The sequence below is a fragment of the Phacochoerus africanus genome, chromosome 16 (genome assembly GCF_016906955.1).
Source record: "Phacochoerus africanus isolate WHEZ1 chromosome 16, ROS_Pafr_v1, whole genome shotgun sequence".
Lineage (NCBI taxonomy): Eukaryota > Metazoa > Chordata > Mammalia > Artiodactyla > Suidae > Phacochoerus > Phacochoerus africanus.
In genome coordinates, this window is record NC_062559.1 from 54,174,173 (window position 1) to 54,191,737 (window position 17,565).

Here is a 17,565-nt window from a genome sequence, read left to right on the forward strand (position 1 = left end):
TGGCAAACTTTCCCTAAAGAAGCTAAGAAAGAAACCACGTCCATAAAAGCTGAGCAAAAGCCCTGTATTATCTAGCTGGTGCTTTTAATAGGGGCACCACTGGCATTTTGGAGGCGAAATTTTAGATTCATGAACCAGTCCCATACCTTAAAAATGTTCACTCCTCCCTACCCCAAGCACTAAATGCTAATCACAGCCAACAATCCCACATGGCATTGCAAAACTTCCCTGGAGTGGGAGTGAAGACTCCCACCCCCAGATAAAACCACTGCTAGAGCACAGGATACCTCGAGCTTAGAAATGACACAGTGAGACCCATTGCCAACTTCTTCTGCTACAAGCACAGTTCTGCATTCTATTAAAATAAGTTCGAGTTACCTAAACTTCAAAGGGAACTGTGCTTCTTTATCAGTTGAATATTTAGGATTCAGACTGTTACTTAGCTTTTAAATGTATGTGAGATCTGTCATAAACAAAGCTTATCTTCACGTGATGAAGTTACAGTTGCTCTACCAGAGCGATGGCCACCCACGGCTGCCTTTGTAAGGGAGGAGCTCCATCCTACACAACCTCCCCCGTCCCGTGGCCACCGACTCCTGAGGCTCTATCGGTGCTCTACTATGATGCCCACAGCCAGCCTTGCCACTGCCAGCAGAGCGGCCTGTCATTCAAGCTCCAAATCTAGCTTTAGTTCACTTTCTTCCTTTAGAAGAGGTAAGAGAGGGACTTGGGAGCCCATTATTTGCAAGGATCTAGCTTCGTTCTATTGGATGGACGGTAGCAGGACAAGTGAAGCAGAAGGGAGGTGCCTGACTAAACGAATAGGAGGAAGGGTTTAAAAGACGAAGAGAATTAACACAGTCAAGGAATTTATGATGTTGAAGATCCAACCAGAGGAGGCATCCCAAGATGGACTATAATGCATGTAAGATACATCTCCACATACATGTGTGTATGCATAGACATATAATTATGCACACACGTATTTTATATGTGTATGTATAATGGCATACTGTAATTACACACACACATATACATACACATATACACACATATTTTATATATATAATATGTAGTCATAGAGTCAGTTGATTGAATAACTGTCGCTAAGTAAAGATGGCTCTACAGCAGGCATTTGAATAAGACGGTTTTATATAAATTCATGCAATACCTTTACCATCACTTGCCAGCTTTACATCTACCATCTGAAAAAGATATTTTCCCCGTTTTACAGATGGAAAAACTGAGGTCAGACACCTTGTCGAATGTTGCACTGAATCACAGAATGTAATTTTAAACCTGGCTTCCTGATTCCTGAGAATCAATGAAGGCATTAGATAGGTCATCAATACAGATATTAAAACCACTCAAGATGATGACAGGAGTTGGAATTAAAGAGAAAAGTTGAGAGTCAAAGTTCCCAGGTAACACAGCAGAGGAGAGTTAAGCGCAGGATGCCTGAAGCTATGAGGGTGGAAGAGAGAAAGTCTGTGCGTAGATTTCAGAAGCAGAGTGAGTGTTGACTTAAGGTTGTAAAACCATAGTCCAGATGCGGGGACGGGGAGCAGGAAGCCTGTGACACATCCCTACCCTGGGGTTTACAGAGGGGACGAGAGCCAAGAATAAACATCCTCCAACTGAAAGAATTTTTTTTTTTGTCTTTTTAGGGCCACACCCATGGCATACGGAGGTTCCCAGGTGAGGGGTCTAATCAGAGCTGTAGCTAGCTGCCGGCCTATGCCAGAGCCACAGGCACGCCAGATCCGAGCCGCATCTGCGACCTACACCGCAGCTCACGGCAATGCCAGATCCTTAACCCACGGAGTGAGACCAGGGATGGACCCTGTGTCCCCATGGATGCTAGACAGCTTCTCTTCCACTGAGCCATGACATGACGGGAACTCCCAACTTAAAGAATTTAAAAGAAGTAAATACTATCCATGCACAATAGTGAGCCCAATCTCTCCCCCTCTCTACAGTGGTATTTAGGTACATACTTAAATGTTCTTTTCGTCCTACAGCATTTTTTTCACTTTTTTTTTAGTCGGTCGTGCCCATGGCATGTGGAAGGTCCCAGGCCAAGGACCAAACCCATACCACACAGTGACCCAAGCCCATAGCAGTGACAACGCTGGACCCTTAACCTGCTAAGCCACCAGGGAACTCCGGTCCTACAACATTTAAATAAATTGTTTAAATTTACTTTTGTCTTTCCTTCTTTTCTTCACATTTCATTGGAATATTTCCAATTTGTTGGCATTTCTACGGCATTTTTGGTGCTTATACACCAGCTCAGTATGATAGCTCCAGGCATACCAGGGCTATATATAAATGAGCTATAATAATCCTCTTGTTCTGAAATGTAAAAAGGCAAGAGTGGACACAGCTCAAACTCACACTGACAATACCAGGAGAAGAAACAGAAAGAAATAACTTGGTTAAAAAAAGCTAAATAAAAATAATTTATGCCAGAGTTCCCTGGTGGTCTAGCTGCTCGCTGCTGTCGTGCCAGTCGCTGCGATGGTGAGGGTTCGATCCCTGGCCCAGGAACTTCCACATGCTGGGGGCATGGCCAAAAAATAATAGCAATAATAATTCATTCTGATTTTGACTGAATTTACTGTACAGTTTTAAAAGGTTACAGCCTCCATAACAAGGACTGTTGACCGTTACAAAGCTTCAACCCCAACCCGACACAGGTGCTGACCCCCCACCCTAAAAACGGGAATAACACCCAGTCTCGCGCCTCAGTCCACATAATTCCCACGTGTAACTTTTTAGGTGAGAAAATCTTCTTAGACTGTCCTGACCAAAAGGATACATGGAGGGAAAATGAGATTTTGCAAATAAGAGAAAACAGGCAAACCTACAGATTGTGCAAGTAAGAGAAAATACGCAGACCTACAGATTGTACACAGATAACTCAGCCTGGTCATTTTTACTTTTTCATGGAGCCAAGCAAAAAGGAATTGCTTCTTGGGGAGCTCCCGTCGTGACGCAGTGGTTAACGAATCCGACTAGGAACCGTGAGGTTGCGGGTTCAATCCCTGGCCTCGCTCAGTGGGTTAACGATCGCCGTGAGCTGTGGTGTAGGTCACAGACGCGGCTCGGATCCCGAGTTGCTGTGGCTCTGGTGTAGGCCGGTGGCTACAGCTCCGATTTGACCCCTAGCCTGGGAACCTCCATATGCCGAGAGAGCGGCCCAAGAAATGGCAAAAAGACAAAAAGACAAAAAAAAAAAAAAAAGGAATTGCTTCTTACATAATCCTTCTGCTCCTGTCTTTTTCAATTCATAGATCAGTTCAAACGGAAGGGCATCCCAATACTATTCTCTTTCAAAGTTTAAAGCAATTAGTTGATTTTTATCCTATGAAAACTAATGAATCACTAAACATAAATGTGTTACATTTCTGAAAAAGAGTTTTCTAGAAAAAAGAACAGGTATATTTTTAAAGGCATTTGAAGTACAAAAAAGAAAGTGAGAGAGAACAAAACTGAAACTGTCTTAAACCACAGGAAACTGCACGACTCTTTATAGAATAAACAGATTTTTAGCAAGCATTAGATAATTCAGAGTAAGACATAATACTTCTGAAATGAAATGCTTTCTCAGAAAGAAGACACTTCCCTAAATAGAGCAGTTATTTCCTCCCACAAGAAATACAGCTCACTTCTTAAAAAAACTGGCATTGTGAGCGTGAGTGTGTGTGCGCACGCGTGCAAGGATGCATGTGTGTGAAGTCTCTTCCTAGAGCATTGATTCAGAAAAGAGGTTTCGGGACTACTGGAAAATGTTTGGCCTCATGTACATTTCACAGACGGAGTTCCCGTCGTGGCGAGTGGTTAACGAATCCGACTAGGAATGATGAAGTTGCGGGTTCGATCCCTGGCCTCGCTCAGTGGGTTAAGGATCTGGCGTTGCCGTGAGCTGTGGTGTAGGTTGCAGACGCGGCTCGGATCCCGCGTTGCTGTGGCTGTGGCGTAGGCCGGTGGCTACAGCCCCGATTAGACCCCTAGCCTGGGAACCTCCATATGCCGCGGGAGCAGCCCTAGAAAAGGCAAAAAGACAAAAAAAAAAGAAAGAAAGGTATAGTAATAACAAGCCTCTGACTTCACAGAGTCGACGTTTCAAACGTAGAGAAGACAATAAGCACGTGAGAATGAAATGCAATTTCGCACACGAGGTGGGCGCCATAAGGAAACATAAAGGCGGGGGGTGGACAACCTAAAAGTGACACTGCCCCTTCAGGACTGCACCCGCATCTGGACAGGACGCCAATTCAAGCACAGTCCGCCGTCGGTATCGACGGACAATCGGTTCCAGGATCCCCTCGAATACTACAATCCGCAGATGCTCAACTCCCTTCTACGAGGCTGCGCTGCACAGCGGGGGCTCCACACCCACGGGCGCCTCAGCAGTGGCTGCAGCTGCCACGGGTGCGAAGGGCTGACTGCGTTCCATCCGCTGCGCACACCCTCTGACTCAGGCACTGCGGTAGGGGTGACCTTCACGACAACCAAGAGAAGCAGTTCCCGCCACTGCACAGACGAAAACCTCGCGGCTCCCAGTCGCAAAGGTAAGACATAGAGGAGCAGATTCAGCCCTGGGGGACTCTGGAGTCCATGCTCTTTGTTCTATATCGCATGAATGCTCTCATAAAAATCTTAACAGTCTCATTATTTCCAAACCTCCATCACTTACCACAGTTACATTATTCATTAGGTTGAGTAAGTTTTAATAAAGGAACTCCTCATAATACAGCACACTTTTTTTTTGTCTTTTTGTCTTTTTAGGGCTGCACCCAGGGCATATGGAGGTTCCGAGGCTAGGGGTCTAATCTGGGCTGTAGCTGCCGGCCTCCACCACAGCCACAGCAACGGGGGATCCAAGCCTTGACTGCGACCTACACCACAGCTCACAGCAACGCCGGATCCTTAACCCGCTGAGTGGGGCCTGGGATCGAATCTGCGTCCTCATGGTTCCTGGTCGGATTTGTTTCCGCTGCACCACGACGGGAACTCCAATACACCATACTTCTGAGAGGTATTGGGAAATAAGAAGAATGATACATTTCTAATTCTAAAAATGCAGTACTGGAGTTCCCGTCGTGGTGCAGCAGAAACAAATACGACTAGGAATTATGAGGTTGTAGGTTCTAACCATGGCCTCGCTCAGTGGGTTAAGGATCCGGCGTTGCTGTGGCTGTGGTGCAGGCTGGCAGCTGTAGCTCTGATTCGACCCCTAGCCTGGGAACCTCCATCTGCCGTGGGTTCGACCCTAAAAAGCGAAGAAAAAAACAAAACACTGTATGTTGAGTATCACCATCAGTAACCTCTATAGTAACTACATTGGAAAATTCTTAGAAAAATTATCTGTGTTTTGCAAGACTCTTCCATTGTTTGGAAGCTATCCAAAACTTTGATCATAATAAAACAATACTTTCTTAATTTATAGTTTATCTTAGGATTTTTTTATCTTGAAATCTTTAAATGACCTACGGCATAATTTTAACAAACAAATCAAATATTACAACACACTTCATTAGGAAAATGCAAGTACACTTGGAAAATTCTTGTTTTCTGGCAGTGAACAGACATACTACGGCACAACTCTACCAACCCATTTGTACCTTTCTCATCATCCTGTGCCCTTGGTCTTCTGCTTTTTTGTTGTAGTTTTTCCCGAGTCACACAAGTCGATCCTATGAACAACCAAACAAGGCTGGGGGGAAGCTTGTAACTCTAAAAGGCAGAAGCCAAGACAAGAACCTGAAGGCTGAGGGACTGCCCTGCCCGGGCCCAGACAGGCCTGAGGGAAAACAGGCTTAGTTGACCAAATCCTGAGAATCTAAGATCTTCTAAGAGGCGAGAAGCTCAGGAAAGGGGTAAGTAAACAATACTGGGGACGTTAACAAAAACACCCTTAAAGGAGAAAGTCTCAGGCCCAGAGTCGGTTGCCAGGATGTGCCAGGTCAGTTCCCCCGGGAGTTTGACCCCCCTTGGCTGGGTGGAGCGGTCCTGGACAGGGGCAGTGGTGGGGGTTCCAGAAAGACGATGAACCTCGGCCCCAGGAAGGACTGTTCTCGGGCCGGTGAAGACGGGTCCCCTGCCTCATCTCTTCTTCAGCTTCACCGACTTCTATTTCTGAACAATGGGCAGCAGCAAGTTGAGGAAACCACTGCTGTCGTATCGATCTTAAATGTTCTGGAACTTGACAAAGACTTAGCATCAGGCTTCAGGTACGTAAGTAAAGGTACTTAAGCACCTAGGACGTTAAGGAAACGCAGACTCTGAATCAAGACGGCCAAGCAGGAGGACACGAACTCACCTACCCCATAGAACCTATGTGTGGAGCAATTCTCACTGAACACTGGAAACCGGCAGAGAGACTCCTGCACCACCACAGCTGTAAGAAAGGCGCACACATAATCCTGCAGGAAGGAAGCAGAATCAAGAAGCAATCCAGTCTGGACCTGTGCTCCGGGGAGGGGGCTCAGAAGAAAAGGGAGATTACACAGGCTGAGACTCTCCCTGGGGAGGAATGCAAATAAATGAAAGAAGAAATTTAGCAGAGTTCCCACTGTGACTCGGGGGCTAAGAACCCAAACAGTCTTCATGAGGACGCAGGTTCAATCCCTGGCCTCACTCAGTGAGTTAAGGATCAGGCAATGCCACGAGCTGCAGTGTAGGTCACAGACATGGTTTGGATCTGGCGTTGCTGTGGCTGTGATGCAGGCTGGCAGCTGTAGCTCCAATTTGACCCCTAGCCTGGAAACTTCCCTATGCCATGGGTGTGGCCCTAGAAATAAAAGAATAAAAAATGAAAAAGGAGAAATAACAACAACTGACGCTACAAAGATACAATAAATCCCAAGAGAATACTAAAATTATAAGCCAACCAAATGGACAACTGAGAAGAAATGGACAAATTCCCAGAAACATACAAACTTCCAAGACGGCGGAATCAAGAAAAAAGAGACAATGTGAAAAGTCTGGTCACTAGTGAAGCTGAATTTGTAATTTTTTAAAAATTCCTGCAAATAAAATTCAAGATTAGAAAGCTTTGTAGGGGAGTCTATCAAACACATAAGAAATAGTTAAAACTCATCCCCTCTCAAACTATTCCAAAAATTGAAGAGGATAGAACACTCCCAAATTCATTCAATGAAGCCACCATCACCCTGATACCAAAACCAGACAAAGACACTAACAAAAAAAAAGAAAATTAACAGGTCAATAACTTTGATGAATATAGATGCAAAAATCCTCAATAAAATATTAGCAAACCAAATCAAATACATAAAAAGGCTCATACACTATAATCAAGTCGGGTTTATTCCATGGATGCAAGGATGGATCAACATTTACAAATCAATCACTGCAATATACCACAATACCAAAAGGAAGGATAAAATCACACAATCATTTCAACAGACACAGAAAAGGCATTTGAAAAAATTCAACATTCATTCATTTTTTAAAATATCTCATCACAGGTTCCCCTTGTGGCTCAGTATGTTAAGAACTTGACATAGTGTCAATGAAGATGTGGGTTCAATCCCTGGCCTCACTCACTAGGTTAAGGATCTGACATTGCCATAAGCTGCAACACAAGTCACAGATGCAGTTCAGATCTGGTGTTGCTGTGGCTCTGGTGCAGGCCTACAGCTACACCTCCAATTCTGCCCCTAGCCCAGGAACTTCCATGTGCTGCAGATGTGGCTGTAAAAATAATTAATTAATTTTTTAAAAATCTCATCAACATTAGTACAGAGGGAACTTATCTCAACATAATAAAGGCCGTTCATTTATGACAGGTCCACAGCTAACATCGTATTCGACAATGAAAGCTCTGCCTCTAAAGTCAGAAACAAGACAAGAATGCCCACTCTCACCACTTCTACCTAACACAGTATTGGAAGTCCCAGCCACCATGATCAGACAAGAAAAAAATAAGTAAAAGGCATCCAAATTGGAAGAGAAGTTGAACTGTCACTATTTACAGATGACTTGATATTCTATGTAGAAAACCCTATAGTCTCCATCAAAAAACTATTTGAAATAATAAATGAATTCAGCAAAGCTGCACAAGACAAGATTAATACATAGACATCTATTGGTTTTCTAGAAACCAATAATGAATTGTCAGGAAGAAAAATTAAGCAAATAATCACATTTACAATCAGATCAAAAAATAAAAAATAAAATGCCAAGGAACGAAGTTTACAAAGGAGGTGAACACTATAAGACACTGATGAAAAGAATTTTAAAGTGACTCAAAGATATGGAAAGATATCTCGTGTTCACGGGTTGGAAAAATTAATATTGTTAAAATGGCCATACAACCCAAGCAATCTACAGATTTAACGCAATCCCTATGAAGACACCCAAGACGTTTTTCACAGAACTAGAACAAATAGTATTACAATTCACAAGGAATGACAAGAGACGCCAAGACGCACCCTGTGGAGCGATGGGAATACGCCGCGTCGTGAGCTGGGGGACGATCATCCAGGTGTGTGTGTCTGCAAGACGCCACCAACTACACCTGTAAGAGTTTCCACTTTATTGTGTACAAACTGTACTTCACTTTCACGGAATTTCAAAAATCAGTGAGAAAGTGGTTTTGGACCTAGAAGGTATTATGCTAAGTGAAATACGTCAGATAGAGAAGGACCAATAATCCTAAAAGATTTCACTCAAATGTGGCATCTAAAAAACAAAACAAATGAACAAACGTGACTAAACAGAAACAGAGTCATAGATACAGAGAACAAACAGGTGTTTGCCAGTGAGGAGGGCACTGGGGAGAAGAGGAACAGGTGAAAGAGATTAAAAGGTAAAAATTTCAAGTTACGAAATAAGTGAGGCACAGGATGAAATGTACAGTGTGGAGAATATAGCTAATAATTACGTAACATCTCTGCATTGTGACAGATAACTAGATTTATCATGGTGACCATTTCGAAATGTACAGAAATACCAAATCATTCTGTTGTGACCCAGGAATTAACGCAGTACTGCAGGTCAACTACACTTCAAAAGCAAACAAACTCCGAGAAAAAGGGATCAGATCTGCGGCTACCAGAGCCAGGGCTTGTGGGGAGGGGGACTGGATAAAGGCAATCAAAAGGAAAAAACCTCCAGTTATAAGACAAATAGGCACCACCGATGTAGGGCATGACATGAGCAAGATAACTGACCCTGACGTGCGTTACGTATGAACACTGTTAGAGAGTAAATGTAAGAGCCCTCATCACAGGGACAAATGTTTTTCCTATTTCTTTCACGTGTCTACATGAGACAATGGGTTTCACGAAACCTACTATGGTAATCATTTCATAATACATGTAGGTTAAATTACATTGTACATCTTAAACTTACCCAGTGCTGTGTGTCAATTATATCTCAGTAAAAGTGGGGGAAATTGAGAAAGTACACTACCAGTTGTGTTTTTTTAGAAGACAGGAGAATGATGATTATTGTGCATCTATAGATGTAATAAAATTCACTAAGTATTAAAAAAAAATAAAAGATAGGAGAAGACTGGAGTTCCCGTCATGGTGTAGCGGAAACGAATCTGACTAGATTCCATGAGGACACAGGTTCAAGCCCTGGCCTCGCTCAGTGGGTTGAGGATCTGGCATTGCCATGAGCTGTGGTGTCGGTCTCAGATGCAGCTCAGACCTGGCATGGCTGTGACTGTGGCGTAGGCCGGCAGCTGTAGCTCTGATTCAACCTCTAGCCTGGGAACCTCCACATGACCGAGGGAGCAGCCCTAAAAAGACCAAAGAAAAGGCAGAAGACTCTTTTGCTTGTTTTTGAATAGAACATCTCCGAGAGGACGCAAAAGAAAAGTGATGGCGCTGACTGTCTCTGAGGAGAAGAAGGGGACTGAGGACAGCGGGAAGGAGATGGACACTGCAGACTCAGGTACAGAGTCCACATCTGACAAAGACGAGCCCTCTTGCACTCGTAGAGTCCTGGTTTCTATGATGAAATATATAGTCAATATACTTAAGCTTCTTGTAGCTGTAGTATTAGGGGAATGTATTACTTCTTCAAAAATATAAACTAAATATAATACAATGCCTTTGGACAGCAATGTAAGAACATTTTCTTTGTGTGAAAATATTTGTGTGTCCTTCGTTTTCAAAGGGGGAGATGAATATCTAAATAGCATCGCTTGTAAACTTGATTTAATGCACGCTGCACGTATGGGCCAAACTACTCTTACGAAGCACAGTTTGCATCATATCACTCCCCTTCTGAAAAACCTCCCTAACCTCTCCATTGGCAAACAACACCCAACTTCTTTACTTGACCTTGAAGACTTTCAAAGCACGGCTGCAACAAGTTTCCCCGCTACTCTGAAACTTTCAACTCCGGCTCTAACATACATGACCCGCTGCTTTTCTCCAGGTGTGCCCGATTCCTTCCTGCTTCCCTCCCTTATTCAGTCTGCGACCTCCACTAGGAATGTCTCAATCCACCTGAATCCTATCCATCTCTCCAGGTACCATTCAACACAAATCCTACCACTTCCTTGAAATCCGACCCTGAGCCACATTTTTATTTTACTTATACGTTCTTTCCAACAGATTCCATGTAAGCCATAAATTAGACTTTGAAGATTCTCTTAAGGTTTTTAAAAATGTATGTATTATTTAGAGCCAGACGATGTAAAGCAGCCTGGATTCAAAGTCCAGCTTTAGTATTTTGCATTTCTGGGCACTCTGCACACGTCGTCTAAGCCCTTAAGCTTCAGCTACAGAATTATCAACACCTGCACCTGGAAGGGCCAAGGTGAGGATCAAAACGTACAAGCACCTGGAAGATACAAAGCACGGTCAGCCCAGTACGGGACCCCAGCACCGGTGCGCTTTTTCTCCTTTATCAAATACGAGTCTCATCCGACAAAACCACAGCATACCTTGAAGGCTAGATTTTTAGATTTAGTAGAAGACAACTAGTGCACTTAAGCCTCTTCATAAGGAGATGCTTTGATAAACTGTATCCTATGTTACAGACTGAGCTAAAAACTACATGACTCCATTACAGAAAAAAAATGCATTTTGAGCTTTCTCATCATCACACTAGTCCACACTGTGGGACCATCACTCATTTTCCAGGCAAAAGTATATTAGATCATCACTAAAAATATGTATCTGTGATCATGTATCTTTTCTTCTCTTCAAATTATTAAGTAACATAACAGGTCCATAAACACTAAGTTCACCACATCTCCCGCCTCATTTTCCACCTTCTTTGCTAGCTCTCAATAGCCAATGAGACTGGTTCCTCAAACGTACCAGATTCTCCAGCCTTTAGACATCACGCATGGCACTGCCCTCTTGTCACAAGGTCAATGCCTAATTGCGTCCCACCCTAAACAGCTGGCCCTCAGATCAAAGAACTTATAAAACAGAAACAGACCCAAAGGTCATGAAACCAAATGTACGGTTACCAAAGACGGAGGGGTAAATCAGAGCGTTGGGACTGACGTATGCACACTACCCCACACAAAATGTCCAGGTGACAAGGACCTACTGGATAGCAGAGCATAACCGCTCAATACTATGAAATAACCTATATGGGGAAAGACTCTGAAAAGGATTGGATATGCATAGATGTATAACCGATTTGCTTTGCCAGGCACCTGAAGCAAACACAAGCTTTGAAGTTAACTGGACCCAAATAAAATTTATCTTTAAAAAAGACGCCCTCAGAGAAGCCCTCCCTGAGCGACAGAACCGAACAGGTGATGAAGCCTGGGTTCCGATTCGTCCTCTGAAAACACGGAGTTGTGCTTCAGCCCAAACCCAGAGCTGCGCCGGCAGATACAAGCTCCTCTGCAGCATGAGATGACCGGCAGTGGTGCAGCTGCAGGGGCTGCTGGGAAGGAGCAGCCCGCGCTCAGAAGCGACCCTTCCCGTGCAGCCTCGGCCGAGAGTCTCGGTAAACCGTCATACACTTCTGCTGTTGGGGACACAAGCCCTTGGATGGGGACGCCCTGCGTGGGCTGACTCTCTGCAGGCGGCTCGTATCCTCTGTTGTCAAACCACATTGCGCAGGGACCCCTGGAAGTACTACAGTGACCTGAGGCACGGTTACGGAAGTCCACGGCATCCTGCACGCTTCCTTGGAGCTCCTTTCGCCCGTTTAACGAACGTCTCCTCCCCTTAAGGACTGTGCCTGCCCTGTTCCTGTTTAATCCCCAGGACCCACCACAGTTCCTGGCATACAGAGGAGTCCCTCTGTATTTGTTCAATGACCCTTCATGGGAAGGATGAGCCGAGACGTGAGATGTGTCCGTGTAAAAGAAATACAGCACATGGAAGTTAAGTTTATTTAACCTAAAACATGTAAAGGACATAAAATAATGCCTGGCACATGGCAGGGGTTCAATTCATGTTGTTCTTTGCCCATTAGACAGAATAAAATCACCTGAGTAGGAGCTCCTGTTGTGGCTCAGCGGTAACGAATCCAATTAGAACACATGAGGACGTGAGTTTGATCCCTGGCCTTGCTCAGTGGGTTAAGGATCCAGCGTTGCCATGAGCTGTGGTGTGGGTCACAGATGTGGTTTGGATCTGGCGTGGCTGCGGCTGTGGTGTAGGCTGGCAGCTGCAGCTCTGATTTGACCTCTAGCCTGGGAACTTCCATATGCCATGGGTACGGCCCTAAAAAGACAAAAAACAAAAAAAAAAAGACTTTTTTTCTAAGAATAGTGAAAATGAAACAGCAGAGAAATAAAGTACAAAAGAGCACATATTTTAATTACCAAAATCCTGCCTACTTTAAATTAATAAAAAGAAGTCTATAAAAAGACTTGAGGGGAGTTCCGATCATGGCTCAGTGGTTAATGAATCTGACTAGCATCCATGAGGATGCAGGTTCGATCCTTGGCCTCGCTCAGTGGGTTAAGGATCCAGTGTTGCCATGAGCTGTGGTGTAGGTCACAGACGTGGCTCAGATCTGGGCACTGCTGTGGCTGTGCTGTATATGGGCAGCTGAAGCCCCCATTTGACAGCTAGCTTGGGAGTCTGCATATACCACAGGTGCAGCCCTAAAAAACAAAAAATTAAAAAAAAAAGTTTCAAAAAGACTTGAGGTCACTCTGCCTCAGTTTATTTCGACACTGTGGCAAGATTTCCTGAAGAATCAACTGAAGAAATTGATTCAGGGAAGGAATACCTCCTGGAAAAAAGTTTTTTAGGGCTACCAATCTAATTTATTTTGAAAATGGATTTTTTTTTTTTTTTTTAGTATTTTTACTTACTAAGTTTTCACGCTCTTCCTTTTTCCTTTATTTAATGTCATTTTGGGTTTCCCCCAAAGAGTCCACTTTCTAGGAGTCTTTGACCTAACCAAACCACATTTCGGCCATCTACATACTTTCAGGAACTTCTTAACCCATCATCAGTGGAGAAGGATTGTTATAAAATCAAGTCCTTCTTTCACTGTCAGAATCTAATGCATATAACAATCAGACACAACTAGGGAGTTCCTGTTAAGGCCCAGCCAGTTACAAACCCAACCAGCATCTATCTGTAAGGACAGAGGTTCATTCCCTGGCCTCGCTCAGTGGGTTAAGGATTCAGTGTTGCCATGAGCTGTGGCGTAGGTTGCAGACACAGCTTGGATCCCTCGTTGCTGTTGCTGTGGTGTAGGCTGGCAGCTGCAGCTCCAATTTGACCCCTAGCCTGGGAACTTCCATGTGCACTCCTTAAATGCAAAAAAAAAAAAAAAAAAAGACACAACTACACCTGAGGCATTAGGTAACAAATTTTAAATATTCCAGAGGAAAAAGAAACCCTCCATTATGTCTAAATGTCAAATGAACGTACTCCGGGAGAAATGAACAGCCTAGCAGCCGCTCTGCTCACAAGAAGGATGCTCCCAACTCACCCAAAGGCACCCTTCCTAAGCTGGGCCAACATACCACCTGAGGGGAAACGTGTTGCCCACTTGACCCACCGCTTCTTGCTAAAAAGACTGCTGCTGTTTGCCCCGGGGCCATATTGACATTTAGCCTCAAGAACATTTATAAGGAGCACTTCCATCTTTAATGTCATCTACTTGTGGTTTCTTCCCAAAATTAACTTGAGTTAAAGCCTATAGGTTAGTAAAGACGAAAATCCGTTTGGAATAAACAGGGGGAAATTTATGAATATGCTACAAAGGATACCTACCTCAGGTCCTGTGATGTGCATTAGACCAGAAACAGCAGAGGCCACAGCATCGTAACCAGCTCGCTGAGACAGCGGACCTGTCTGCCCGTACCCTAGGACAAGAAGAGACACATGCAGCACCACCCAGGGAGAGCAACAGTACAGCAGGGTGTTAAAACCACTGTAGCCAGAAACCCTGCCGCGCTCTGTGACTGCAAGATCTATATCAGCCCTTGAAGGAGGCAGTAAAATTTGAAGATGATCTTATACCTTGAAAGGCTGCAAACGGATAACTTGTGGGCCAGATCACCCTTGCATGAATGTTTTGTCTGGTCTGAAGAGTGTTTTACAATATTCTTACTTAGTCTCCAACATTTAAAGATCAGGAAATAGTGGAGTTCTCATCGTGGCTCAGCAGTTAGCAAGCCCAACTAGCATCCATGAGGATGCAGGTTTGATCCCTGGCCTCTCTCAGTGGGTTAAGGATCTGGCGTTGCCATGAGCTGTGGTGTAGGTCACAGAGGCGGCTTGGACCCCATGTTGCTGTGGTGTAGGCCAGCGCCTACAGCTCCTATTAGACCCCTAGCCTGGGAACAGCCATATGCCACAGGTGTGGCCCTGAAAAGACAAAAAGATAGATAGATAGATAGATAGATAGATAGATAGATAGATAGATAGATAGATAGATAGATATCAGGAAATGGCAAAAAAAAAAATGCAAATTTCTGGGTTTTTTTGAAAAACCAGAAAATAAATTTAAAACTGGGCTTGCATTCTCACCTGGCAATAATCAAGGAGAGTTAAGTAACCCTCTTCCCTTTACTCGGGCATAAAGTCTCCAGGGTGCCACAGTCTCCACCCCTCCTTAATCCTTTACACTTCAGCCTGATTCACTCGTTCAACTTACCTTCCAGACTCTTTCGTAAAGAGATACTCTTGCTCCATACAAAACAATATACAAAGTAAAACAAAACAATGCCTCCCTAGGTTCTAGTTACATATTTTCTCAAGTGCGCAAAGAAAGTATAAACGATAATTTAAAATTTGAACGTGGGAGTTCCCTTGTGGCTCAGAGGGTTGAGGATCTGGCATTATCACTGCTGTGGTTCTGATTATTGAAGTGGTGCTGATTTGATCCCTGGCCCAGGAACTTCCACATGCCAAGGGTGCAGCCAAAAGAAAAAAAAATAAATAAAATCTGAACGTGAATAAAATAATCACATCTGACAGGGCTTTTTAGCATTGCCAGGAAAGCTAGAGTGTCATATTTTCTGCCATCAGCAAAAATTAGAAGAACACACAAAATATTTTCTCCTGCGCGCCTCAGTCCTGGTGCTCACTGTTGAACAGTGAAGGTCATGTGAGGAGCTACTGGAATGTGGCTCCAATTCCCGTGTCTCCTGCTGGCCTCTCCAGCGACCTGGGGCTCCCTGTCCCGCTCGGCACAGCCACACGCCTCACTCCCTCACATCCTCCAGCTGCGCTCAAGTGTCTCCTCAGCGCAGAGTCCTCCCTGAAATCCTCTCACCTCTCACGGGTTACACGTGACTCTCTTTTCCTCACCAGAGAGACGATACAGTTTCTTTGTGTGTTTTCCGTATCCTCCATACTCAAAGGCATGCACTAGAGATTTTTTTCAATTTAATTCACTGCTGTATTGCCAGCATCTGGAGTGGAATTCAGTAACGTTTACTGAATAAATAAACAAATGAATACTGGTTATATAAAAATAATCATCTTTATAAAACAAACAATAAAGAGGTTTTTTTTTTCTGTTTTGTTTTGTTTTTGGCCAAAATGATGACACAGGAAGCCATTTTCCTCCTCCCGTGGACACAATGAATGTGCAGCTACACACGGAGCAGTTCTCGCCGACAGAAATCTGGACGCCGAGAAAAGAGAGACATTCAGTTGAATGACTGCCCCACACTGGGCAACAGAGCAAATGCCCACATCGAAGCCGGGAGAAAAGGCTGAGATCCTCTCGCCATAAACTTGCTCCAAGCACCATCAGACGAGGATGAAACCCCAACTCCCAGCTGCTCCCTAAAGAGCAGAGAGTACGAACAGCACAACTAGTGTCCCAGCTTTCAAGGTTCCCACCTGAGGGACAGACCCTAAAACACTGGCTCTGAGAGCCAGCAGAGCCCGCATTGCTGAGACTACAGGACGATGGCAAAGAAGTCACTGATAGGACCAGAGGCACGAACGGGAGCCGTCCCCCAAAGGGCTCCGAGCTAAAGCCGCCAGTAAAAAAGGTCCATCATCCAGTCTCTCCGGAAACGGCTTGACTGCTGCTGTCAGAGGGTCTAGACACAAATTGACACACCTCTAATCGATCCTACCTAGAACCTGAAAGAACCATGAGCACTCAGCCCACCTCCTCCCTCCAGCGCACTCCAACAAGACCACATCACCAGCATCACTGGAAAGAGCGTCTAAACAGGTCTAGTGCCCCAAATTTGGCAGCTACTGCCTGGGGACTGGAACCCCAAGTCACCTGGCTCTGACTGCCAACAGGGCTTACAGTCACGTGTCTCGCAGGACTGTGACCAACAATGAGCAATTTCTTAATGGGTTCAGGAAGACCCCTGCACCGCTATCTACCCAGGCTCAGTGCAAAGGGAGAAGACAAAAATGCCTACCTCCCAGTTTCTGCCCAGAAAGAGCCTGACAGCATACTTTCCCAGCTGTTGCCGAGGGTTTGGTGTCTAAACAGCCTGTATCTACGGAACACCGACGGCTCTTCTCATGCCCTTGATTACTAGAAGGCATGAGGAATAAAGACAGTGGCTTGGATAATCACATAGGTTTGAGAGGCAACCAAGAGTTCAGGCTGGGCTAACTAACAAGATGCATCTCCCACACAAGACCAAGACAAGTCTGTTGGGAATGAAAGAGATGCTGTTTTAGCTAAGGCACGAAAACCAACTTAAGTATTCAAGGAAAACGAAGAAGGAAGGCAGTATGTTCCAAACAAAATCAATCCCCAGAAACAAAATATATCTCTTGATGAAAGAGCAAAAAGTGATGCACCTGACAAAGAATTCAAAACAGAAGTTCCTGTCGTGGTGCAGCAGAAACGAATCTGACTAGGAACCATGAGGTTGCAGGTTTGATCCCTGACCTCGCTGAGTGGGTTAAGGATTTGGCACTGCCGTAAGCTGTGGTGTAGGTCATAGACATGGCTCAGATCTGGTGTTGCTGCACCTGTGGCATAGGCCGGCAGCTACAGCTCTTATTGGACCCCTAGCCTGGGAACCTCCATATGCCGCAGGTGCAGCCCTAAAAAGACAAAAGACCCAAAAAAATAAAATAAAATAAAATAAAATAAAATAAGAGTTCAAAATAATGCCCATAAAGATACCCACTCAGGCCAGAAAAACAATGC

The 17,565-nt window shown here is 44.5% G+C and overlaps 1 protein-coding gene across 1 annotated transcript in view; it reads right to left on the reverse strand.

Moving 5' to 3' along the window:
* The window catches only part of SUGCT (succinyl-CoA:glutarate-CoA transferase), a 650,574-nt gene that overhangs the window by 579,499 nt on the left and 53,510 nt on the right, over positions 1-17,565 (reverse strand). The window contains exon 7 of the mRNA XM_047763177.1: positions 14,196-14,287. Coding sequence (XP_047619133.1) covers positions 14,196-14,287 — 92 coding nt within the window. The remainder of the gene's footprint in view (positions 1-14,195; positions 14,288-17,565) is intronic.